Consider the following 26,601-nt stretch of genomic DNA (forward strand, 5'->3'; position numbering starts at 1 on the left):
GGGAGTCTTCTTTCTTCTCCTCCTCGTCCTCAGGGGAGGAGTCCGCCTGGAGTCATCGGACGATGTGTCCGATACCACCTGACGCCGGGAACTCCTTCGGGTTCCCGTGGCCTTCTTCTTGGCCTTCTTCTCTGGCACCACGTAAAGTGCCGGGACCAGTAGCCCCGTCAAACGGGTGTCCGCTGGGTCTTCTGGAAGGGGAGCCGGACAGTTAACCTGTCCGGACGTCTTCTGCCAGTCCTGTTAAAGGCATTGGGAGTTTAGATCCCACATAGAGTCAAACTATGAAAGAAATGAGAGTCCCATAAAGGATAACACAGCTTACCTCGCCGGCCGGGCGCTGCGTGCTGAATCCGCGATCTTCAGTTGCGGATGCGGGGGCTTCTCCGCCCTTGAACAGCACCCTCCAAGCAGCTTCATACATCGTGTCGAAGAGCCCGCTCAAGGTCCGGTGTTGTGCCGGATCAAACTCCCACAAATTGAAAGCCCGTTGCTGGCAGGGGAGAATCCGACGGATGAGCATGACCTGGATCACGTTGACAAGCTTAAGCTTCTTGTTCACCAGGGTCTGGAGACAGGACTGGAGCCCGGTCAGCTCCTCCGAACTACCCCATAGCAAGCCCTTCTCTTTCCAGGAGGTGAGCTGCATGGGGATACCAGATCTGAACTAGGGGGCCGCTGCCCATTTAGGGTCACACGGCTTGGTGATGTAGAACCACCCCGATTGCCACCCTTTGATGGATTCCACGAAGGCACCCTCAAGCCAAGTGACGTTGGGCATTTTGCCCACCATGGCGCCTCCACACTCCGCTTGGACGCCCTTCACCACCTTCGGCTTGACATTGAAGGTCTTTAGCCACAAGCCGAAGTGGGGCTGGATGCAGAGGAAGGCCTCGCACATGACGATAAACGCCGAGATGTTGAGGATGAAGTTTGGCGCCAGATCGTGGAAGTCCAGGCCGTAGTAGTACATGAGCCCCCGGACGAAGGGGTGAAGTGGGAAGCCCAGTCCGCGGAGGAAGTGGGGAAGAAATACGACCCTCTCATGGGGCCTGGGGGTGGGGATGAGCTGCCCCTCGTCGGGCAGCCGGTGCGCGATGTCGCTGGATAGGTATCCGGCGCCGCGCAGCTTCTCGATGTGCCCCTCCGTAATGGAGGAGGCCATCCACTTGCCTCCCGCTCCGGACATGGCTGGAGAAGGTTGAGGCGAGATGTGCGGACTTGGGCGCTAGAGCTCGAGTGCACGGAGATGGATAAGCAAAGGAGGAAGAAGGTGTAGGTAAAAAAGGTGGATCCTTATCCCCTTATATATGGGCGGACGAATACTATGCGTCCCCACCGGCCTGGTAAAACTCGCTTATCTCCCAAGCGCCACAATCAATGGCGCGGTTGGGTTACCCACGTCCGTATTGATGGGAATCCCGGAATAAGGGGAACACGATCTCTGCTTCGACAAGACGTGCCAGGGAAACCGCTTCGCTAAAGGCACTGAGGTGGTATAATAAAAACGATTGAAGTAAAGGCTTGGTAGTGGTGTGACGTCACGCCACAAAATACGTCAGCAGATTGAACTTGTGTGCATATTATTCTCTCTAGGGTGGTGTGTGCAATTTATTTTCCAGAGCCGGACACTATCCTGGTGTTCGCAATCTTCTATGAATTATTCGGAAGAGGAACCCGCCTTCCAATGTCGAAGACAATATGCGTGCCGGACTCGTCGTCATTGAAGCCTGGTTCAGGGGCTACTAAGGGAGTCCTAGACTAGGGGGTGTCCGGATAGCCGGACTATCGTCATCGGTCGGACTCCAAGACTATGAAGATACAAGATTGAAGACTTCGTCCCGTGTCCGGATGGGACTTTCCTTGGCGTGGAAGGCAAGCTTGGCAATACGGATATGTAGATCTCCTACCATTGTAACCGACTCTGTGTAACCCTAGCCCTCTCTGGTATCTATATAAACCGGAGGGTTTTAGTCCATAGGACGAACAACCATTACAACAATCATACCATAGGCTAGCTTCTAGGGTTTAGCCTCCTTGATCTCGTGGTAGATCCACTCTTGTACTACCCATATCATCAATATCAATCAAGCAGGAGTAGGGTTTTACCTTCATCGAGAGGGCCCGAATCTGGGTAAAAACATCGTGCCCCTTGTCTCCTGTTACCATCCGCCTAGACGCACAGTTCAGGACCCCCTACCCGAGATCCGCCGGTTTTAACACCGACAGGTGCACTTTCAGTGGAAGCACCATCAAGAGGAAAAATAGCCTGTGATAGTAATCCACATTCCTTGGTGATCAAACATTCCATCCTATCACAATATTACCATATAACAACTTAAAAGGCTTGTTAGTGTTAAATAAACCCTCCTGCATGTAAAATTTATGATTATTATTATATTAAATAACAGTAATGATTACAGCGAGAGATTAATCCAAGCAGTACAATAAGAAGTATTGCATCTTGAGGTAGAGATTAGAATAAGAGAAACAAAAGAAAAATGTTCACCATTGAATAAATCCTCGGAGATTATCACCCCGAACTTTAGCTTTCCTTCAAAAATAAGGGTGGGGAATCTTAAGCTCCACAATTTTGTGCCTCCAATGATTGTTGCCTTCATCAACTGCAAGGACCAATCTATAGCAGCACATGCAGAATGTTAATGGAAGAACTTTCAACCTAAAGCTTTGCTTTTCGAAAAATTCTGCAATAGCATGAATGTCCACATTAGTATTCTGGTAAAATCAGAACAAGTATAGTATGTTGGTAAAAAAATTGCAGACCACATTGTCTGCCATATGCCTTTGCACAATCATAATCCAAAACATGCCTGCACATCTTCGGTATGGGATAGCGGCTTCCGCGGCTGAGCGAATCTGGCGTCTGTGCCTGCAACTGCAGTGTGCATTGTTGTCGAGAGGGTTAGAGCCCTCTTGGGTGGGGACATATGGGACGGTGCCCCTGCATCGGCAGAGAAGATGGAGGTCTACGGTGGGATGTTCGGCAAGATGTTGTACAGCAGCGAGATCAAGCGTTATATCATCAAATCAAACTTTACTATTTATCCATTTGTGTTTATTATACCCATCTTTTGTCTGATGTTTTAGAATGCTCACAGTCCAAGTTTTAAAAGTGACCATCAATATAAGCTGACTGTTAATGGAACAAATAGAGAACTATGTGCAGGAGCTGAACAATAATTCTCAAGCCGGAGAACAAATACCTCAAGAGAGGAGCATAATGGAGCAGCAGTTCCGGGGAGCACCTCGCCTCAGGCAGTGGTGCGGAGGTAGGCTCCTCGCCCCAGCGGCTCACATGTCATCGTGGTCGTTGTGCTTGCCGCCGGCGCGGATGCACTTCTGGGTATTGCAGCACGGTGCACTCGGCAAGTTGCGAGTCCAGGGAGGCACCACGTCATGGCCGAGAATACTGCTTGAACTGATTCAGCCAGATGTTCGCGAACAACTGCATGAGGTGGATTATGTGCACCATAGATCTTGACAGCCACAACATGTGTGACTTGTAACTGAAGAAGGCCCCGCCTTTGTCGCCTCATCAGTCACTGCCACCCACTCCGACGCTACTCCCGACGGTGAGACCCACCACCACGTGGTCTCCAGTCACAGGGATACAATGGCCATCAGCTAAATAACCACATTATGGAAAATATCACATAAACTGCATATTCGTAAGGTAGCTCAAAGCTTCGTAAGTATAGGTTAGATTTTAATCGACCCGATCAACATTCCAACCATATGGCACAATTGCCTCCATGTATTCAGTGACCACAATAACTGAATTATAACTGTAAGAAAAAGGCAAGTTACTTTTAAGTCGCAAAGCCGAATGGTAAATATGAGTACGCAATGCATGGATCACCATATGCATCAAGCAACCTAAATTCATGAAATAATTTTTTACCTTGATTACTTCTAGCTAGTCCATTGGTGAGTGCAGTTCCTTGTCATAACTGCGCCATACTTCAAGACCTACAATGTCCAGCAGATGAAAACATCATTAGACATGTTACACCAAATCACAAATGCAGTAGTACCCCAAGCGTTCGACAACAGAAATAGGCTCAGCAAATTTGTGATTTAAAACATAATGGAAATCACATAACAGAGGATTCAGCGTTGTGATGATTATTTGCATCCCGACAGGCATGCTTGATAACGACCCAAATTGTAATACAAAACAATAATTTGTCACTCCAAACTACAAAAGGAAAAATACCACTGCACAAAATGCAATAGATTATTTCTCAATCCTACAGGCTTGCTTGATAACGACCCAGATTGGCATCTCTAGGAAGCTTCATAGCAGCTCAACACCTCCCAACAAACGAGGTGCAGAGCATCAGGGGAGTTGGGCGCGGGTAGATTTGGCATGAATCCAGCGGTAAACCTACGTATGCCAGCAGCAGGAGATCACATGAACCGATGCCTTGATTGCATACCACACACCCGTGAGACATGGGGAATCAAACCAGAAAAAAATCATGAGAGGTGACACGAGTGTAACGTACCAACGATGGCCGCCGCCGGAGTGGATCGGAGAAGGGGATGAGCCTACGGGCTGGGTGCGCCGCCCGTCGCGTTGTTGGTCGACCACGACGGAGATTGGGAGCCCTCTTTCTCGGTGGAGAGGTGGCGGCTTGGCTTGTGGACAAGCGACGGATCTCCTAAGGGAAGCGAGGAGTCGGAAGGCAAGCGACGAGGAAAGCAAGGCACAGAGCAGCAGGAAGCTGGGCTGGTCGACGAGCTCCTACCGGCGGCGCAGGAACCCTAGCGCGTGCGAGGGTACCGAGGAGAGAGGACGCTCGCGCAAGGAGAGGGAGGGGAGTGGGTCGTGCGTGGGGGTGGTTTTTTTGGCTGCGTGAGTGGGCCGGGCAGCAGAGACGAAAAAACTGACGAAAACAAACCGACGGAAAAAAATTGTGGAACTGGGGGAATCGAGGGGATGCGGGACGTGGGATCGAGGACGAAAAAACCCCCGCCTCTAGTGGGACGAAAATTAACCGACAGAGACTACTGCTACGTCTTGAGCTTGCGTTGGTTTTCCTTGAAGAGGAATGGGTGATGCAGCAATAGTAGCATAAGTATTTCCCTTAGGTTTTGAGAACCAAGGTATCAATCAAGTAGGAGGCTCCTCAAAAGTCCTACGCACCTACACAAACAAACAAAGAACTCGCAACCAACACAATAAAGGGGTTGTCAATCCCTTCATGGCCACTTGCGAAAGTGAGATCTGATAGAGATAGTATGATAAGATAAAGATATTTTTGGTATTTTATAATATAGATGCGAAAAGTAAAGATATAAATAAAAGTAGATTGAAAGCTTATATGATAAAGGATAGACCTGGGGGCCATAGGTTTCACTAGTGGCTTCTCTCAAGATAGCATAAGTATTACGGTGGGTGAACAAATTACTGTCGAGCAATTGATAGAAAAGCGAATAATTATGAGATTATCTAGGCATGATCATGTATATAGGCATCACATCCGTGAAAAGTAGACCGACTCCTGCCTGCATCTACTACTATTACTCCACACATCGACCACTATCCAGCATGCATCTAGAGTATTAAGTTCATAAGAACAGAGTAACACATTAAAAAAGATGACATGATGTAGAGGGATAAACTCAAGCAATATGATATAAACCCCATCTTTTTATCCTCGATGGCAACAATACAATACGTGCCTTGCAACCCCTGCTGTCACTGAGTAAGGACACCGCAAGATTGAACCCAAAGCTAAGCACTTCTCCCACGGCAAGAAAGATCAATCTAGTAGGCCAAACCAAACTGATTCGAAGAGACTTGCAAAGATAACTCAATCATACATAAAAGAATTCAGAGAAGATTCAAATATTATTCATAGATAAACTTGATCATAAACCCACAATTCATCGGATCTCGACAAACACACCGCAAAAAGAGTTTACATCGAATAGATCTCCACAAGAGAGGGGGAGAACATTGTATTGAGATCCAAAAAGAGAGAAGAAGCCATCTAGCTAATAACTATGGACCCAAAGGTCTGTGGTAAACTACTCACAACTCATCGGAGGGGCTATGGTGTTGATGTAGAAGCCCTCCGTGGTCGATTCCCCCTCCGACAGAGCGCCGGCGAAGGCTCCAAGATGGGATCTTGCGGATACAGAAGGTTACGGCGGTGGAAATTGTTTTTCGTTGGCTCCCTTGATGTTTTCGGGGTACGTGGGTATATATAGGAGGAAGAAGTACGTCGGTGGCCACCCGAGGGGCCCAGGAGACAGGGGACGCGCCCAGAGGGGGTGGGCGCGCCCTCCTATGTCCTGGCCTCCTCGATTGCTTCTTGACTTGCACTCCAAGTCCTCTGGATCATGTTCGTTCCAAAAATCACGCTCCCGAAGGTTTCATTCTGTTTGGGCTCCGTTTGATATTCCTTTTCTTCGAAATACTGAAATAGGCAAAAAAAACAGCAATACGGGTTGGGCCTCCGGTTAGTAGGTTAGTCCCAAAAATAATATAAATGTGTAAAATAAAGCACATAAACATCCAAAAGGGATAATATAATAGCATGGAACAATCAAAAATTATAGATACATTGAAGACGTATCAAGCATCCCCAAGCTTAATTCATGTTCGTCCTCGAGTAGGTAAATGATAAAAATAGAATTTTCGATGTGGAATGCTACCTAGCATAATTCTTAATGTAATTTTCTTTATTGTGGCATGATTGTTCAGATCCAAATGATTCAAGATAAAAGCTTATAAAACATAAAAAAATAATGCTTCGAAGCATACTAACAAATAATCATGTCCTATCAAAATATCATACCCAAAGAAAGCTTATCCCTACAAAATCATATAGTTAGGCCATGCTTCATTTTCATTACACAAAATACTCCCATCATGCACAACCCCGGTTTCAGCCAAGCAACTGGTTCATACTTTTTAACGCGCTTCAGCTTTTTCAACTCTTACGCAATACATGAGCGCAAGCCATGGACATAGCACTATGGTGGTGGTTGTGAAGACAAAAAGGGAGAAGATAGTCTCACATCAACTAAGCGTATCAACGGGCTATGGAGATGCCCATCAATAGATATCAATGTGAGTGAGTAGGGATTGCCATGCAACGGATGCACTAGAGCTATAAATATATGAAAGCTCAACAAAAGAAACTAAGTGGGTGTGCATCCAACTTGCTTGCTCACAAAGACCTAGGGCATTTTGAGGAAGCCCATCATTGGAATATACAAGCCAAGTTCTATAATGAAAAATTCCCACTTAGTATATGAAAGTGACGACATAGGAGACTCTCTATCATGAAGATCATGGTGCTACTTTGAAGCACAAGTGTGGAAAAGAGATAGTAGCATTGTCCCTCTCTCTTTTCTCTCATTTTTTCTTTTCCCTTTTTTTTCTTTTTTTTCTTTCTTCTTTTTTCCTTTGGCCTTTCTTTTTTCTTTTCTTCTTTTTTTTTCTTTTTAAATTCCGAGGTCTCTTCCCGACTCATGGGGGAATCATAGTCTTCATCATCCTTTCCTCACTGAGACAATGCTCTAATAATGAAGATTATCACACTTTTATTGATTTACAACTCAAGAATTACAACTCAAAACTAGAACAAGATATGACTCTATATGAATGCCTCTGGTGGTGTACCGGGATATGCAATGAATCAAGAGCGACATGTATGAAAATTATGAAGGTGGCCTTGCCACAAATACGATGTCAACTACATGATCAATCAAAGAGCAATATGACAATGATGAAGTGTGTCATAATAAACGGAACGGTGGAAAGTTGCATGGTAATATATCTCGGAATGGATATGTAAATGCCATAATAGGTAGGTATGGTGGCTGTTTTGAGGAAGGTAAATAATGGGTGCATGATACCGGCGAAAGTTGTGCGGTATAATAGAGGCTAGCAAAGTGGAAGGGTGAGTGTGCGTATATCCATGGACTCACATTAGTCATAAAGAACTCATATACATATTGCAAAAGTCTACTTGCCCTCGAAGCAAAGTACTACTACGGATGCTCCTAGAGGAAGGGTTGGTAGGAGTTAACCATTGCGCGATCCCAACCTCCACTCATAAGGAAGACAATTAAAAGAGCACCTCATGCAACAAATTTGTCACACAACTTTTACCATACGTGCATGCTACGGGACTTGCCAACTTCAACACAAGTATTTCTCAATTTCATAATTACCCACTAGCATGACACTAACATTACCACCTCTATATCTCAAAACAATTATCAAGCCTCAAATTGATCCTAGTGTTTTATGCACTTTCTGTGATAGTTTTTATTATTCCCAACTTGGATGTTCATCATTCTAGGACCAAATTTATAACCATAACAAATACCATGATGTTCTAAAAGACTCTAAAAATAATATAAGTGAAGCATGAGAGACTAGCAATTTCTTCAAAATTAATCCACCACCGTGCTCTAAAAGATATAAGTGAAGTACTAGGGCAAAAACTATCAAGCTCAAAAGATATAAGTGAAGCACATAGAGTATTCTAATAAATTCTAATCAAGTGGGCTTCTCCCAAAGGTGTGTACAGCAAGGATTATTGTGGTAAACTAAAAAGCAAATACAAATATCATACACGAAGCTCGACGCAAAACACATATCATGTGGTGAATAAAAATATAGCTCCAAGTAAAGTTACCAATGAACAAAGACGAAAGAGGGGATGCCTTCCGGGGGCATCCCCAAGCTTAGGCTTTTGGCTACTCTTGAATATCTTGGGGTGCCATGGCCATCCCCAAGCTTAGGCTCTAGCCACTCTTTGTTCCATAGTCCATCAAATCTTTACCCAAAACTTGAAAACTTCACAACACAAAACTCAACAGGAAATCTCATAAGCTCCGTTAGTGAAATAAAACAAAACCACCACATAAGGTACTGTAATGAACTCATTCTTTATTTATTTTGGTGTTAAACCTACTGTATTCCAAGTTCTCTATGGTTCATACCACTTAATACTAGCCATAGATGCATCAAAATAAGCAAACAACACACGAAAAACAGAATCTGTCAAAAACAAAACAGTCCGTAGCAATCTGTAACTAACTCAAACTTCTGGAACTCAAAAGCTCCTACAAAAATAGGAAGCCCTGGACAATTTGTCTATTGATCAGCAGAAAAAAGAATCAACGCAAAATCACGTTTCTGTGATTTAACAAAACTAATTTGGTGCGTGCAAAGTTTCTGTTTTTCAGCAGAATCAAATTAACTATCACCATAGGTTATCCTATAGGTTCTACTTGGCACAAACACTAATTAAAACATAAAAACACATCTAAACACAAGGTAGATGCAAAATTTATTAGTAAACAGAAACAAAAACAAAAAAACAAATAAAATTGGGTTGCCTCCCAACTAGCGCTATCGTTTAATGCCCCTAGCTAGGCATAAAAGCGAAGATAGATCTAAGTAGTGTCAGCTTTGGCACTCAATTCATAAGTAGCTCGCATGATAGATTCATAAGGTAATTTGACTTTCTTTCTTGGAAAGTGCTCCATGCCTTTCCTTAATGGAAATGGGAATCTAATATTCCTTTCCTTCATATCAATAATCGCGCCAATCATTCTAAGGAAAGGTCTACCAAGAATAATAGGGCAAGAAAGATTGCAATCTATATCAAGAACGATAAAATCTACGGGCACCAAATTTCTATTTGCAATAATGAGAACATCATTGATCCTTCCCATTGGCTTTTTAATGGTGGAATCCGCAAGGTGCAAATTTAAAGAGCAATCATCAAGATCATGGAAACCTAGGATATCACATAAAGTTTTCGGAATTGTGGAAACACTAGCACCCAAATCACACAAAGCAAAACACTCATGATCTTTAATTTTAATCTTTATAGTAGGCTCCCACTCATCATTAAGTTTTCTAGGTAAAGAAACTTCCAAATTGAGTTTTTCATCATAAGATTTCATCAAGGCATCAACGATATGTTTGGTAAAAGCTTTATTTTGACTATAAGCATGAGGAGAATTAACAACGGATTGCAACAAGGAAATACAACCTTCTAAAGAACAATTATCATAATAAAATTCCTTGAAATCCGAGATAGTGGGTTCAATGCTATTTAAAGTCATGACCTCTCCAATCCCACTTTTACCAAATTTAGCATCAAGATCTAAAAACTCCGAATTATTGGGACGCCTTCTAACTAAAGTTGACTCATCTCTAGTCCCATTATTATTAAGATTCATATTGCAAAACAAAGATATAATAGGAGACACATCAATAACTTTAAAATCTTCATCATTATTTTCATTGAAACTAGAAGAACACGCCTTTACAAAGCAATCTTTCTTAGCACGCAATCTAGCGGTTCTTTCCTTGCACTCATCAATGGAAATTCTCATGGCTTTGAGAGCCTCATTGATATCATGCTTAGGAGGATAAGATCTAAGTTTAAGAGAATCAACATCAAGCGAAAGTCTATCAACGTTCCTAGCCAAATCATTAACTTTGAGCAATTTTTCTTCAAGCAAAGCATTAAAATTCTTTTGAGAGATCATAAATTCTTTCACACTATTCTCAAAATCAGAGGGCATCTTATTAAAATTACCATAAGAGTTATTGTAGTAATTTCCATAATTATTAGAGGAATTACTACGGAACGGTCTAGAATTAAAGTTTCCTCTATAAGCATTGTTTCCAAAACTATTCCTACCAACAAAATTCACATCCATAGATTCATTATTATTATCAATCAAAGTAGACAAAGGCATATCATTGGGATCAAAAGGAGTTCTCTTAGTAGCAAATAATTTCATAAGTTCATCCATCTTTCCACTCAAAACATTGATTTCTTCTATAGCATGCACTTTTTTACTAGTAGATCTTTCGGTGTGCCATTGAGAATAATTAGCCATAATATTATCAAGAAGTTTTGTAGCATCTCCTAACGTGATTTCTATAAACGTGCCTCCCACGGACGAATCTAAAAGATTTCTAGAAGCAAAGTTCAAACCGGCATAAATTTTTTGTATGGTCATCCATAAATTCAAACCATGAGTAGGGCAATTGCGAATCATCAACTGGATTTTTTTTCCCAAGATTGGGCAACATGCTCATGATCAAGTTGTTTAAAATTCATAATATCGTTCCTAAGAGTGATGATCTTAGCGGGAGGAAAATACTTAGAGATAAAAGCATTTTTGCACTTGTTCCAAGAATCAATACTATTTTTAGGCAAAGACGAAAACCAAACTTTAGCACGATCTCTAAGTGAAAACGGAAATAACTTCAATTTAACAATATCGTTATCCGTATCTTTCTTCTTTTGCATATCACACAAATCAACAAATTTGTTTAGATGAGTAGCGGTATCTTCACTAGGAAGGCCGGCGAATTGATCTTTCATAACAAGATTCAGAAAAGCAGTATTGATTTCACAAGACTCAACATCATTAAGAGGAGCAATCGGAGTACTAAGGAAATCATTATTATTGGTATTGGAGAAATCACACAATTTGTATTATCTTGCGCCATGGCAACAAGTAATCCAACACACAAGCAAACAGAAAAAGGCAAGCGAAAGAGAGAGAGGAGATTGGGAAAGAGAGGGCGAATAAAATGGCAAGCTTGAAGTAGGGGAGAGGAAAACGAGAGGCAAATGGCAAATAATGTAAATGCGAGGGAGATGAGTTTGTGATGGGTACTTGGTATGTCTTGACTTGAGCGAAGACCTCCCCGGCAACGGCGCCAGAAATCCTTCTTGCTATGTCTTGAGATTGCATTGCTTTTCCTTGAAGAGGAAAGGGTGATGCAGCAATAGTAGCATAAGTATTTCCCTCAGTTTTTGAGAACCAAGGTATCAATCCAGTAGGAGGCTCCTCAAAAGTCCCACGCACCTACACAAACAAACAAAGAACTCGCAACCAACACAATAAAGAGGTTGTCAATCCCTTCACGGCCACTTGCGAAAGTGAGATCTGATAGAGATAGTATGATAAGATAAAGATATTTTTGGTATTTTATAATATAGATGCGAAAAGTAAAGATGCAAATAAAAGTAGATTGAAAGATTATATGATAAAATATAGACCCGGGGGCCATAGTTTTCACTAGTGGCTTCTCTCAAGATAGCATAAGTATTATGGTGGGTGAACAAATTACTGTCGAGCAATTGATAGAAAAGGGAATATTTATAAGATTATCTAGGCATGATCATATATATAGGCATCACGTCCGTGACAAGTAGACCGACTCCTACCTGCATCTACTACTATTACTCCAAACATCAACCACTATCCAGCATGCATCTAGAGTATTAAGTTCATAAGAACAGAGTAACGCATTAAGAAAGATGACATGATGTAGAGGGATAAACTCAAGCAATATGATATAAACCCCATCTTTTTATCCTCGATGGCAACAATACAATACGTGCCTTGCAACCCCTGCTGTCACTGGGTAAGGACACCGCAGATTGAACCCAAAGCTAAGCACTTCTCCCATGGCAAGTGTCGGTGTCAAAACTGGCGAATCTCGGGTAGGGGGTCCCGAACTGTGCGTCTAGGAGGATGGTAACATGAGACAAGGCACACGATGTTTTTACCCAGGTTCGGGCCCTCTCGATGGAGGTAAAACCCTACTCCTGCTTGATTGATATTGATGATATGGGTAGTACAAGAGTGGATCTACCACGAGATCAAGGAGGCTAAACCCTAGAAGCTAGCCTATGGTATGATTTTTGTAATGGTTGTTCGTCCTATGGACTAAAACCCTCCGGTTTATATAGACACCGGAGAGGGCTAGGGTTACAAAGAGTTGGTTACAATGGTAGGAGATCTACATATCCGTATTGCCAAGCTTGCCTTACACGCCAAGGAAAGTCCCATCCGGACACGGGACGAAGTCTTCAGTCTTGTATCTTCATAGTCTTGGAGTCCGGCCGATGATGATAGTCCGGCTATCCGAACACCCCCTAGTCCAGGACTCCCTCAGTAGCCCCTGAACCAGGCTTCAATGACGACGAGTCCGGCGCGCATATTGTCTTCGGCATCACAAGGCGGGTTCCTCTTCCGAATAATTCATAGAAGATTGCGAACGCCGGGATAGTGTCCGGCTCTGAAAAATAAATTCCACATACCACCGTAGAGAGAATAATATGCAAACAAGTTCAATCTGCTGACGTATTTTGTGGCGTGACGTCACACCACTGCCAAGCCTTTACTTGAATCGTTTTTATTATACCACCTCAGCGCGTTTAGCGAAGCGGTTTCCTTGGCACGTCTTGTCGAAGTAGAGATCGTGTTCCCCTTATTCCGGGATTCCCATCAATACGGACGTGGGTAACCCAACCGCACCCGTTGCCACGCCTCCTCCATCGAAGGTGAGTTCCAAACTGTCACGGGGACGGCTCTTGGTATTCTCCCTCTTTATAACGAGACCAAGGCTCGTTTCTTTTCTTCAATCCTCGATCGAATCTGCCCCTCGCCCCAAGTTCCAACACCCAGAGCTCCAGATTCTAGCACCTCGGACCTTCAACAATGTCCGGCTCCGACCTACAGGGCCGGTGGATGCCCTCCTCCATCACGGAAGAGGATGTGCTAAAGCTGAGAGAAGCAAGGTACCTGACCTACGAGATTTCGCATAGGTTGCCTGCCAAAGGGCAAGTCATTCCTACTCCCGAGCCCGGCGAGAGCGTCGTGTTCGTGTCCCACCTCCGTCGGGGTTTACGCTTCCCGATGGATCCTTTTGTGAGAGGGCTCATGTTTTACTACGGGCTGGAATTCCATGACTTGGCTCCGGAGTCCATCCTCCATATCTCATCGTTTATTGTCGTCTGCAAGGCCTTCCTCCGCACTACCCCTCACTTCGGTTTGTGGCTCAAAAGCTTCCACGTGGAGCCGAAGATGATTGAGGGGCATCAAGTAGAGTGCGGCGGGGCGGTCATAAGCAAGAGGGCCGATGCTCCATGGCCCGAGGGCTCTTTTCAGGAGGAGCTCGGCTTGTGGCAGCAGGAGTGGTTCTATATTACCACTCCCAGGGGCAGCAGGCAGAGGCCGCCGCCCGTCTTTCGCCCGGGTCCTCCATAGCGACTGACGTCATGGGTCAGCAAAGGGCTTGACTGGGGGCCGTCCAAGGACGTACCCCTATTGCAGGGCCGGATTTGAGACCTCCAAGAGAGGGAGATCAATCTGGTCATGGTGACGCAGGTTATGCTGATCAGGCGCCTTCTGCCCTGCAAACGTCGCCCTCTCCACCTGTGGGAATTCAATTCGGAGGGACCACGAGCTCTCCAACACTTCATGGGTACGACACCCGTGGAGATGTACAAATTGTTCTTTGGATCACAAGAGGTGTGTCCGGAATTGAGCGAGGACGCCGGCCTAAGTTGCAATCGCCCGGATACTCAAGTAAGTAGCTCTGTGTCCGGACATACCGTTCGTTTGCATATCTCGGATTTGCCTTTTAACCAATCGTCCTTTGAACAGGAGTGGATAGCGCAAGCGAAACTGATATGGTGTCTGGCCCCCCTCCCGGAGACCGTGCCGGATCCCGTGTTGGTCAAGATGCTGGAGGTTGCGCCTTCAGAGGAAGGCGAAGGGGAAAACAGAGAAACTACCGCCTCTACCAAGGAGGCTTTCAAGAAAGGGGGGATCGAGAATCCCTCCTTCCAGGGGGAGAAGAGGACCGCCTCCGAAGACCCGGAGGCCAAGGCCTCAAAGCGGGGGAAGAGATTTCACCAGAGGGTCCTGTGCCTGGGGAAGCCCCGGCCGCACTATCTCCCCTAAGGAATCAGCCCTCCAGCGAGCCGTAAGTAGAAAAAGGGGAGTTTTGTAATAAGGGACATCCCTATTTTGCTTCTGAGGATAACCGAAGTTTTTACCTTGTAGTTCGGATCTCCGTCCTTCTCAGCTGAGCTCGTCTTCGGGGGACCTTCGTCCGGAGATGATGGAGAGCGAGATGCCTCCATTTGCCGCACTGTCAGGCGGGGCGGATGACCCTGAGGTGTCGTTGCGGCGGGTATCCCCGAGTCCGGCGGGGCCGGAGAATCCGGCACCAACTGGTGTACGGCCGGGGGAGATGAAGGATCTGCTCGAGAGGGCGTCTATCTCAGAAGGTCACCGTACATTGATGAGTATGGTGATTGAAAGAATTTCATCCGCCGAGGGCGGGTTGCATGATGCCGTCAGAAGTTTGCTGGTGGGGTTTGAGGTACGTAAAAATGACATACCTTTTGACAGTTTTGCACATAAAGCGCGCCCTGTATAGATAGTAGCCCCTGAGACTCGGTATGTTGTCGAAAGCGACAGCGTGCCGAGGATCATAATCTCAGGTATTAATTCTCGCCTTTCCTACACAGGTGGCGGATAGTCCGGTGGCCAGCCGGACTGATGGAGTTGCCGAACTAAAGCGGCAACTCGACGTTGCGGATGCGGACATCGCGCTGGTCAATAAACGACTTGACGAGTCACAAGGTAGGTTGTTTCTCCGTGGTCACCTAGTAAGGGAGCTGATGCCCATTCCTTACAACATGTATGCTTAATGGAGATGGTGCCGCTGCTATGGAGGACCTTCGGGCAGAGCTTGCTCGATCCAAGGAGTCGGCCAGAAGGAGTGATGCGGCTGCCTCGAAGGCAGCCGAAGAGCTAGAAGCCGAAAGGGCTGCTCACTGCCGAAGCAGGGAGGAGACGACCGGAATGGCCGTGAAGCTGAAGGATGTTACCGACCGCTATGAGGTTCTTAAAAAAGAACGCCGAGCGGAGCAAGAAGACCTGAAGAAGGCCACCGCCAAAGCCAAGGATGCCCATTCTGCAATGAGGGCTATAAAGGAGGAGCTGCGTCAGGCCGGAGACATTGCGGCTGGCAAGCCCTTTCTACTGCGCAGGAAGTTCACAGATCAGAAGTATGCTTAGCTTGGCCAGCTGTGGGGTCCGGAGGATCCTTATCTGGATTTGGCGGCAAGTGCGGCGGATGCGGTTGTGCACTTCCGAAGCCAAAAGGATCACGAGACAGAAGAGCTTTTTTGGTCTCAATTCCACAGTCCGGAGCGTTCACTTCCGTTGACCGATCGGTTGGCTGAGTGGGCTGAGCTGAATAGATTGTCCGGATTGTCCATGACGGATGTAGTGACTCATCTATGGCCGGATAAGCCCAAGCCGAAGAGTTATTTTGGTTTATTGCAGCAATTCCTTGGGGCGGTGCCGCATATCAAGGCGGTGAAGCGGTCGGCATGCATAGAGGGTGCACGGATGGCCGTCCCCCATGTGAAGACATATTGGACGGAGATGGATGCCACCGCTGTTGCAACCCGGGGTTCGGACGAGAGCCGGTTACCTGCCGAGCACTATTTTGGGGAAGTCTTGCAGGGTGCTCGTGTAATAGAGTCGCAGTGCTCAAAAAATGTCATGTTCAAATGATCTTTATGGTTTGTAAAACGATATTCATAATATAAGTGCTTTTTATACTTGTGCGTTCAAGTATTGAAATATCTCCTGTGCGGCAGTTAATTATACTTGTGTATAACCTGAAAGATGGCAGTCTTCGGCTTCAGCCCCCACGCACATGGTGCGGGGGTGTTTGCAAAATAGCGCATTTTCACACTTAATCCAACGTCTTGGTCCTGTGAAGGAGGTGGTAGCATAGCAAACAAGGCAACCGGACTATAATGCTTTATCACTTTCACTTAGCCATAGGAGTTCGAAGGTGGGGCTACGACATAGCCCCTAGGGGCACCGCGCTCTCCGCATTTGGGGCGCGTATGTGCCCGACCGGAAAACGGTCCTTCATCAAAGTGGAGGAATTCTAGACATTCCGGTAGTCAATCGAGTGGTTGACCAGTCTCTCACTGTATCATGACAGTCAGTTTTCGGCTTTCTCTACTGAGGTGCTCGCCCGGCCGAATCGGGGCACAATCGCAGTAGTTCTCCTGGTGCCGCGTTAGCCGATGATACGGAATGTAAGGCAGCAAAACACAGGAGTCGGGCAACCCAACATTTGACCAAAGACATGATTCAGAGCTGATGCATATAAGGCCTAACTCGAGACACCGAACACTCCCTAAGGTATTCGGTCTTTATGATAACGGGCAGAACAATGCCCTAAGCCCCTAGTGTCCAGGTACGGGCGAAAATTTCTGACGCGGCCGATGCCAAAACGCCAGCCTTCTCCTCGGTTATACTAAAAAAACCGGGGGTTGTGTATCAACAAGAGACAGTAAGAAAGGTTTACGCAGGGTCTTAATCTGAAGAGAATCCTTGCAACGGGTCCCTGCTGCACGTCTGCGCCTGTGTCTCCGTTGTGCTGTATCCTGGACGGGTGTAGCACGTTGTTCATCTGTAAAAGAGAGGAACTTAGTTTGAAAAGAAATCGTGCGAAAAATGTATTTAAAACAGAGTATAAATAAATGAATAAAGTTGAGCTTTTATTGTCTCTTATTGTTCATACGCACAGCCCCTTGCGAAGGGGTATGCGGCTAGGAAGCCCCCAGTTTGTTTGTGCCGGACTCGCCTAGCCGTGTCCGGGGTCTTGAGCGACCTTGTAAGGAGATGATGCCGCGTGGACCGGGCATTTTTAGTGTAAGAGACGGGTAGTGCGGTATTGCGTTAAAGCAGGCGAAAGCTTCACGTCCCAATAGTGCTTGATGGCTACTTTGAAATGGGGCGACATGGAAGAGTAGCTTTTCGCGAGGGAAGTTGTCGGGTGGACCGAACACAACTTCTGGTAGTAAGGAGCCCATGGACTTGGCGTAAGGGCCTGGCGTGACTCCTTTGAAGGAAGTGCGGCTATGGCGAATTTTAGTAGGGTCTATCCCCAACTTGCGGATTGTGTCCGGGTATAGCAGGTTTAAATCACTGTCGCCATCCATTAGAACTTGTGTGAATTGTAGTCCGTCGATTATAGGATCCAATATCAGAGCAGTCCATCCTGCGTTTCGAATACTTCTGGAGTAATCCAGGTGGCCGAAAGTAATTGGTTTTGACATCCAATCTCGGAATTCTGCTGGGGTGGACCGTGCGACGCGTACTTTAGCGGGTGCCGCACTATTGTTCCGTATTATCACATGAAGTGAGTTTAGTGTTTTGACTTCTTGCGGGAAAGTCTTTTCTTTTCCGGCGCTCTGCTGGTGGGGTTTGTCATCGTCCTCGCTTGGCGTGTCGAGCCCCTTGTGTTCGGCGTTGAGTCGGCCGGACTGCTTGAAGACCCAACAATCTCGGTGGGTGTGGTTTGCAGGCTTCCCGAGGGTACTGTGGGTTTGACATATCCTACCCAATATTTTGTTTAGGTTGGATAGCTTGTCACTGTTGTCCTTAAGAGGCAGTGTTTTGTTGTTCGGCCGCGAGCTTTTGAATCCAGCGTTGACCGCCGTGTTCTTTGGACCATTTTCTTTATTTCGGCGCTGATCCTTTCTGCATCGTGATTTTCCATTTCCATCTCTGATCTTGGATGTACTCGGGTCGCTGGTGCTGCATCTTGCTAGCCAGCTATCTTCCCCCGCGCAAAAGTGGGTCATGAGGCTTGTTAGCGTGGCCATTGTTCTTGGCTTTTCCTGGCCGAGGTGTCTGGCGAGCCATTCATCTCGGACGTTATGTTTAAAAGCTGCTAAGGCTTCGGCGTCCGGACAGTCGACTATTTGGTTCTTTTTGGTGAGGAACCTGTTCCAGAATTTGCACGCTGACTCTCCGGGCTGTTGAGTTATGTGACTTAAACCGTCTGCATCTGGAGGGCGGACATAAGTCCCCTGAAAATTTGCTCTAAATGCGTCCTCGAGCTCTTCCCAACTTCCAATGGTATTTTCTTGGAGGCTTTTGAGCCAATGCCGAGCTGGCCCTTTGAGCTTGAGGGGTAGATATTTTATGGCGTGGAGATCGTCTCCTCTAGCCATATGTATGTGTAGGATGTAATCCTCAATCCAGACTCCGGGGTCTGTTGTTCCGTCGTATGCCTCTATGTTTACGGGCTTGAATCCCGCTGGAAATTCATGATCCAGCACCTCATCGGTGAAACATAGTGGGTGTGCGGCGCCCCTGTATTTAGGTGTGCTGTTATCTTCGAACACTCGGCGTGTTGTGTTACTTCCTGGGGCCCTCTTCTTTGGCCCATAAATGGACCTGACCGGGCCATCCTTTTTGTGAGGATCTTTATGTGTGTCATGTGCCGGCTTGTGTGCGGCGCCGCTTGCCGCTCTTGGCCTGTCATCTGGTCGTCTATCCGGCCAGGCGGCCTCTTTGCTTTTTTATTGTGGGGGCTCTACGGCCTCCTCGTCGAATTCGGGCAGCAGCTTGCGCTTCGGGTAGCTCTTTGCTTGATGGCTATTGCCGTATTTGTCCGCGGTCTTGAGTACTTTGCTCCACCTCATTCTGAGTATGTCTTCTGCTGTTTTGAGCTTCCGTTTCTGTTTCTTCAAACTTCTTGCAGTGGCGACAAGCCTTTTGTGAAGGTTCTTATGCTCCGGTGGTGTGTCCGGCGTGAGATCGTCTGGACTGTTGTTTTCGCCGAGGATGGGTTGATTATCCGATTCATCCTGTTCGGATGGTTGCTTGGTTGCATGTTCGTCGTCCACTGGTTTGCCCTGCTCTACGGCTGGGTCATTATGGGTGCTGTTGTTATCGAGGCGGGACTTGGGGCGGCGCTTGCGTCGCCGTTTTGGTTGTTTTTCGGGGGAATTATCCTTCGCCGCGTCCCGTTGTTCCTCGTTATCGCTCCCTTTTGGGGTGTCCACCATATATATATCATGAGTTAAGGTGGCTTTCCAGTGCCCGGTAGGCGCTGGTTCTTGGTCGTCTCTGGCGTCGTCGTCCATACTGTCGATGTCTTCGGAGTCATAGTCTAGCATGTCGGTTAGATCGTCGACAGTGGCTACAAAGTGGGTGGTGGGTGGGCTTCGAATTTCTTCGTCGTCCGCATCCCAACCGTCTTGACCGCAGTCCGGCCAGGGCTCTCCTGATAATGAGAGATACTTTAGCGAATTCAGGATGTCGCCAAAGGGTGAGTGCTGAAAGATGTCTGCGGCGGTGAACTCCATGATCGGCGCCCAATCGGATTCGATTGGTAGGGGCGCAGGAGGTTTGGAGTCCGGCGAGGAGTCCGGCACCTCGGAGTCACGAGATTTACAAGGGACAAGGTCAGTATTCGGCTCTATCGCCATGGAGGTTGCAGCTCCTGAGGTGGTGTCTAGCCACCCGTCCTTGACCTGCGCGGTCGGCTCCGAACTAAGGGTCGGAGCGGACTCATGTGCGGCCTCCAGGGCACTATCCGGCAGCAGAGCTAAATCATGCCCATCGTGACAGTGCGGCGCGCTCGGCTGTGGCTTGAATCCGTCGAAGATCAAGTCTCCGCGGATGTCTGCCGTGAAGTTTAGGCTTCCAAATCTGACCTGATGGCCAGGGGCGTAGCTTTCGATCAGCTCCAGATGGCCAAGCGAATTGCCCCGCAGTGTAAAGCCGCCGAACACGTAGATCTGTCCGGGGAGAAAAGTCTCACCCTGGACTGCGTCGTTGTTGATGATTGAAGGAGCCATCAAGCCTATCGGTGACGACATAGAGGAACTCTCAATGAAAGCACCAATGTCGGTGTCAAAACCGGCGGATCTCGGGTAGGGGGTCCCGAACTGTGCGTCTAGGCGGATGGTAATAGGAGACAAGGGACACGATGTTTTTACCCAGGTTCGGGCCCTCTCAATGGAGGTAAAACCCTACTCCTGCTTGATTGATATTGATGATATGGGTAGTACAAGAGTGGATCTACCACGAGATCAAGGAGGCTAAACCCTAGAAGCTAGCCTATGGTATGATTGTTGTAATGGTCGTTCATCCTATGGACTAAAACCCTCCGGTTTATATAGACACCGGAGATGGCTAGGATTACACAGAGTCAGTTACAATGGTAGGAGATCTACATATCTGTATTGCCAAGCTTGCCTTCCACTCCAAGGAAAGTCCCATCCGGACACGGGACGAAGTCTTCAATCTTGTATCTTCATAGTCTTGGAGTCCGGCCGATGATGATAGTCCGGCTATCCGGACACCCCCTAGTCCAGGACTCCCTCAGCAAGAAAGATCAATCTAGCAGGCCAAACCAAACTGATAATTCGAAGAGACTTGCAAAGATAACTCAATCATACATAAAAGAATTCAGAGGAGATTCAAATATTTCTCATAAATAAACTTGATCGTAAACCCACAATTCATCGGATCTCGACAAAAACACCACAAAAAGAGTTACATCAAATAGATCTCCACAAGAGAGGGGGAGAACATGGTATTGAGATTCAAAAGAGAGAAGAAGCCATCTAGCTAATAGCTATGGACCCGAAGGTCTGTGGTAAACTACTCACAACTCATCGGAGGGGCTATGGTGTTGATGTAGAAGCCCTCCGTGGTCGATTCCCCCTCCGGCCGAGCGCCGGCGAAGGCTCCAAGATGGGATCTTGCGGATACAGAAGGTTACGGCAGTGGAAATTGTTTTTCGTTGGCTCCCTTGATGTTTTCAGGGTACGTGGGTATATATAGGAGGAAGAAGTACGTCGGTGGCCGCCCGAGGGTCCTAGGAGACGGGGGGCGCCCAGAGGGGGTGGGCGCGCCCTCTTATCTCCTGGCCGCCTTGATTGCTTCTTGACTTGCACTCCAAGTCCTCTGGATCACGTTCGTTCCAAAAATCACGCTCCCGAAGGTTTCATTCCATTTGGACACTGTTTGATATTCATTTTCTTCGAAATACTGAAATAGGAAAAAAACAGCAATACGGGCTGGGCCTCCGGTTAGTAGGTTAGTCCCAAAAATGATATAAATGTGTAAAATAAGGCCCATAAACATCCAAAAGGGATAATATAATAGCATGGAATAATCAAAAATTATAGATACGTCGGAGACGTATCAACTACCAACTGCTCCATTAGGAGTAGAGATTTCGAGATAAGAAATTCTTGGAGCGAGACCCTGCTTTGCGACCACAATTTGGCAATACCCACCAAATCAGAGATAGTGTGCGGAGAGCATATTTGTTGTGCAACCAGTATTGTTGCGGTTGGTTAATTTTTAGAAGGGTGAGGGCATCTTCAACAGCAACCCACAAAAAACCTCCCGCATCCGTCCGTGGCCAGGGTGCCAGTACGTGCACACGGATACGGGAGGCAGCCATCCAACCGTAACCGCATATATTTTCACAACAACTCAAACCAACTGGACGAAATTCATGTAAACACGGCCAGATTTCATGAAAATATGACGGATTTCATATAAAAATCCCATATAAACATGACGGATTTTAGTACATTTACATGAATGGTGCTAGTTCGGCTCTGAAGGTATAATTAATACCTAATCTAAATCGTTGCCCGCGGATCCCTTTCTCTTCCTCATGTCCGGCAGCTCGATCACCGGACTGTCGGGACCCCCGGAGGTATATGCTTGAGCGCAAAGGACGGCTCGCTTCCCCGCCACTCATTGGAGTGGAACCCCCGGCTGATGCTTCAGCGGGAGGGGAAGGCGGCGCCTCCGCTTCCGTGAAGCCCATGTGGGATAGACAGAGGTCCTCGAAAGAGAAGAACTGGGCAAGACACCAACTATATACGCCGGTGTCACCTAGGCGGTGGCCTTCGTGGGACCCAAACGGCGACGGGCTCCCGTGTTCTACTTCCCCTCGATGATGGCGGTTGACGCAGAGGCACCGGCCACCGACTCATCACTCTCCGCGCACCCGTCTTCTGCCTCTGCTTGCATGGCGCGGTCGCAAACATGGGAGGCACGGTCGTAGGCATGGGAGGCACGGACGGCAAACGCGGGAGGCGCGGTCGTCGATGGCAGTGATGACGCCCGTGTCGTCGTGCTCCCCGCCGTGCCGGTGTCGAGCAACTTGCCACTCCTCATCGAGTGGGCCTGGAGTGGCGAGTTGTTGAACCATGCGGCGGGTTGGGGCCGCAACTTGCTTCGTCGAGTGAGGCTCGGGAGATGGAGCAACGAGCTGCCTCACTTGTATTCGGCCGGCTCGGCGGGCCACCCAACTGGCTTGTATGCCGGAGAACTGCTCTTCGGAAGCCATCGGAAGAGTGGTGGAGGAGGTGATTGAGGGCGCGGCGGAGGGGTGTGTTTCTTGCCCGGCGTCTGCCCTCGTTTAAATAGAGGGCGGACGGTAGGAGGTCGGCCGATGTTGCGTTTAACGCTGGATCGCTCATGAACGGACGTGTGGCCAGAGTAGGTTTCTCGCCTTTCACACGGGGTTAATAGGGGTGTATGAATGCGGCGAGGAGGCGTGTTCGGCCGGGCGTGCAGCGGGCGGCGCCCTCGGCCGACTCGTTGCTTCAATGGCTGAGGCAGTGAGAGGTCACGCCCATGCTGAACTGTCTTCAATGCGGAGTGGTGCGCTCTACAGTGGCATGAATGCGGGCAGGTGGCGCCGGGTGGGATCGCGCCCGGGAGGAGGGAGGGGTTTTTTGGTTGGCCCCAGAAGCGGGCTTGAGAGTGGTCCGGACTCCCGTAAACCTCCCCCACTTTTGTCTTCGATTTGCAGGGGAAATCACGTCCGGACCGCTCCGCGGACCAAAACAGGTCGACGTTGGATGGCTTCCGCTGTCCGGACGGTCGTGGGAGGTTTGCTGATCCGCCTTGGAGATGCTGATATAAGTAGACCATGGTTAAGTTTGAAGGCTGAGCCGTATAAGTAACAAGTGGTATATTTTGGTGTAGTTAGTTTCTTATGGAGTATATATTGCTAATCACTAGCAAAAGAGCCCGTGCGTTGCAACGGGAGATAAAACATAACACACGCTCTTAACTCAACAACCATCACTCAAGACCACAATAGGTCCATCTCCTTTATTTTTGCGAGGCATCATATTTGTGTTGCCGCTTATCCTCCTTCTCACCCTCGCCGCCAATGGCCTCGGTGTTCACACAAAACAACAAAAAACGTGTGTTGAATATGGTTAATCCTAAGGCATCTCTCTCTCTCTCTCTCTCTCTCTCTCTCTCTCTCTCTCTCTCTCTCTCTCTCTCTCTCTCTCTCTCGCTCGCTCGCTCGCTTTCTCTCACTCTCGCGATGAGAAATCTATTGTTTTCCCCTGCGACATTTTTCAGAGGTATGCATGTGTAGTTATCGATGTTTTCTTTTCCGTATATGGTTATAGTGGGGTGTTTATTTGCAATCCGGATCGCCGCCGGTATGAAAAAAACAAATTGCGCTATAAATTATAAGTTTGCTTCCATAACAATATTTTAAAAATATTTAACAGGTAAAATTAACATCATATTTTGATTCCACCCATTTTTCTAATAAAATTTCATATAATATGTTAAAATCGAAGTTACGGTTTAAAAGATATAGATAATTTAGAAAATCATTTGGTTTGACTCGAATATATTCCAAAATAATATTTAAAAATACTTAATAGGTAAAAATAATCTCATATTCATATTCTACATATTTTTCTAATCAAATTTCATATATAACATGCTCAAATCGGAGTTACGGTTTAAAAGATATGGATGATTTTAAAAAGCATTTGTTTGACTTAAATATGATCCGCAGATGAATTACCTAAAACATCGGGGGGGGGGTCGAAAAATGTAAAATAACGGTTCGGGTGTGACTTAAATCCGGACGAAAACATCAGGGGGGGTTTCGAAAAATGTAAAATAACGGTTCGGGTGTGACTTAAATCCGAACGGCGGGTTGATTTCAAGAAAAGACAGGGACTTTTGTGTAAAATATGAAAATAACGATTCGATTTAACTTAAACCAAGACTGCGGGTTGAATTCTCTGAAATAGAGGGACTTTTCTGAAAAATGCCATGACGGACGAAAGAAACCCAATTTGCTTTATTATTAGACTAGCAAAAGAGCCCGTGCGTTGCAACGGGAGAGAAAACATAACACACGCTCTTAACTCAACAACCATCACTCAAGACCATAATAGGTCCATCTCTTTTATTTTTGCGAGGCATCATATTTATGTTCCCGCTTATCCTCCTTCTCATTCTCGCCAGCGATGGCCTCGGTGTTCACACAAAACAACAAAAAATGTGTGTTGAATATGGTTAATCCTAAGGCGTTCTCTCTCCCTCTCCCTCTCCCTCTCTCTCTCTCTCTTTCTCTCACTCTCGCGATGAAAAATCTGTTGTTTTCCCCTGCGACATTTTTCAGAGGTATGCATGTGTAGTTATCGATGTTTTCTTTTCCCTATATGGTTATAGTGGGGTGTTTATTTGCAATCTGGATCGCCGCCGGTATGAAAAAAAGGATCTTACGCTATAAACTATAAGTTTGCGTCCATAACAATATTTCAAAAATATTTAACAGGTAAAATTAACATCATATTTAGATTTCACACATTTTTCTAATAAAATTTCATATATAATATGTTAAAATCGAAGTTACGGTTTAAAAGATACAGATAATCTAGAAAATCATTTGGTTTAACTCAAATATATTCCAAAATAATATTTAAAAATATTTAACAGATAAAAATAATCTCATATTCATATTCTACATATTTTTCTAATCAAATTTCATATATAACATGTTCAAATCGGAGTTACGGTTTAAAAGATATGGATGATTTTAAAAAGCATTTATGTGACTTAAATATGATTCACGCGGATGAATTACCTAAAACATCAGGGTGGGTTTCGAAAATGTAAAATAACGGTTCGGGTGTGACTTAAATCCGGACGGCGGGTTGATTTCAAGAAAAGATAGGGACTTTTATGAAAAATGCCATGACGGACGAAGGAAACCCAATTTGCTTTATTATTAATATATAAAATATAATATATATATATATATATATATATATATATATATAGATATAGATATATAGATATATAAGGTAAAAATAAAGATAAAGATAAAGATACATGTATTTTGCGAGGAATATGGGTAATACTATAAGTACAAATTTGCCCGGAGGCTACAAGTTCTCGCTTGTTGCTTGTTGCGGTTTTTTTTCTTTTGTCATCGGCCCCATATATTACTTTCAAGCTCCGCCACTGGCGACGTGCCTAGGAATGTTCTGGACGTGGTTCCGGCGAGTACCGGCGTGCGACGCGGGCGCTCGTCACTGTGGACACCGCTGGCGTAGCAGATGACGACGGACGACGCCCGGTAAAGCAAGAGGCAGCTCATGATTAGTCAACTCGTCACTCGTAAGACCTGGCCTGACGAGAATGCCGTGCAAGCGTGGATGCGGTGCCACACCACGCAGACGCGGCGCCAACGCTGCACGAGTAGCCTAAACCCAGAGACTTTTCTTGGTAGCAGAGATACTTGCACCAAGCAATATATTTAGCACGAAAGTACCACGCAATCGCTCGGCGTCGTCAACCAATTTTAGTGGATACGACTAGTATATGCAGCAGTAATAGACATGGCGATTGAGCTCTCGAGTTTATCTGCTCCCTTGCGTTCATAGTAAATTAAAAAAAACACTAGATTTTTCTTAAAATTTTGATTATTTTTTTTGGCATGGAAGATGTTTGAGTGTGTGATCTTGGTGCCAAATTTGACGCGGTTTGGACACCTGAGTAGCTCTTACCAAAATAATCGAAATTAGGGCTGTGAGAAAGTTTACTTTCACGCGTTGTTCGGATCAATTTTCTCTTTTCTGCCACAAGCTT

General features: G+C 46.3%; 1 protein-coding gene across 1 annotated transcript; it reads right to left on the reverse strand.

The window, feature by feature from the left end:
* Window positions 1–17,465: 17,465 nt before the first annotated feature.
* LOC119360270 lies at window positions 17,466–17,966 on the reverse strand (the record flags this gene model as incomplete). Its single annotated transcript, XM_037625980.1, has 1 exon — window positions 17,466–17,966. A coding segment is annotated over one exon (501 nt), but the record flags the coding sequence as incomplete, so codon positions are not given.
* Between the last annotated feature and the right edge of the window lie 8,635 nt (window positions 17,967–26,601).

This window comes from Triticum dicoccoides, chromosome 2B (genome assembly GCF_002162155.2).
Source record: "Triticum dicoccoides isolate Atlit2015 ecotype Zavitan chromosome 2B, WEW_v2.0, whole genome shotgun sequence".
Classification (NCBI taxonomy): Eukaryota; Viridiplantae; Streptophyta; class Magnoliopsida; order Poales; family Poaceae; genus Triticum; species Triticum dicoccoides.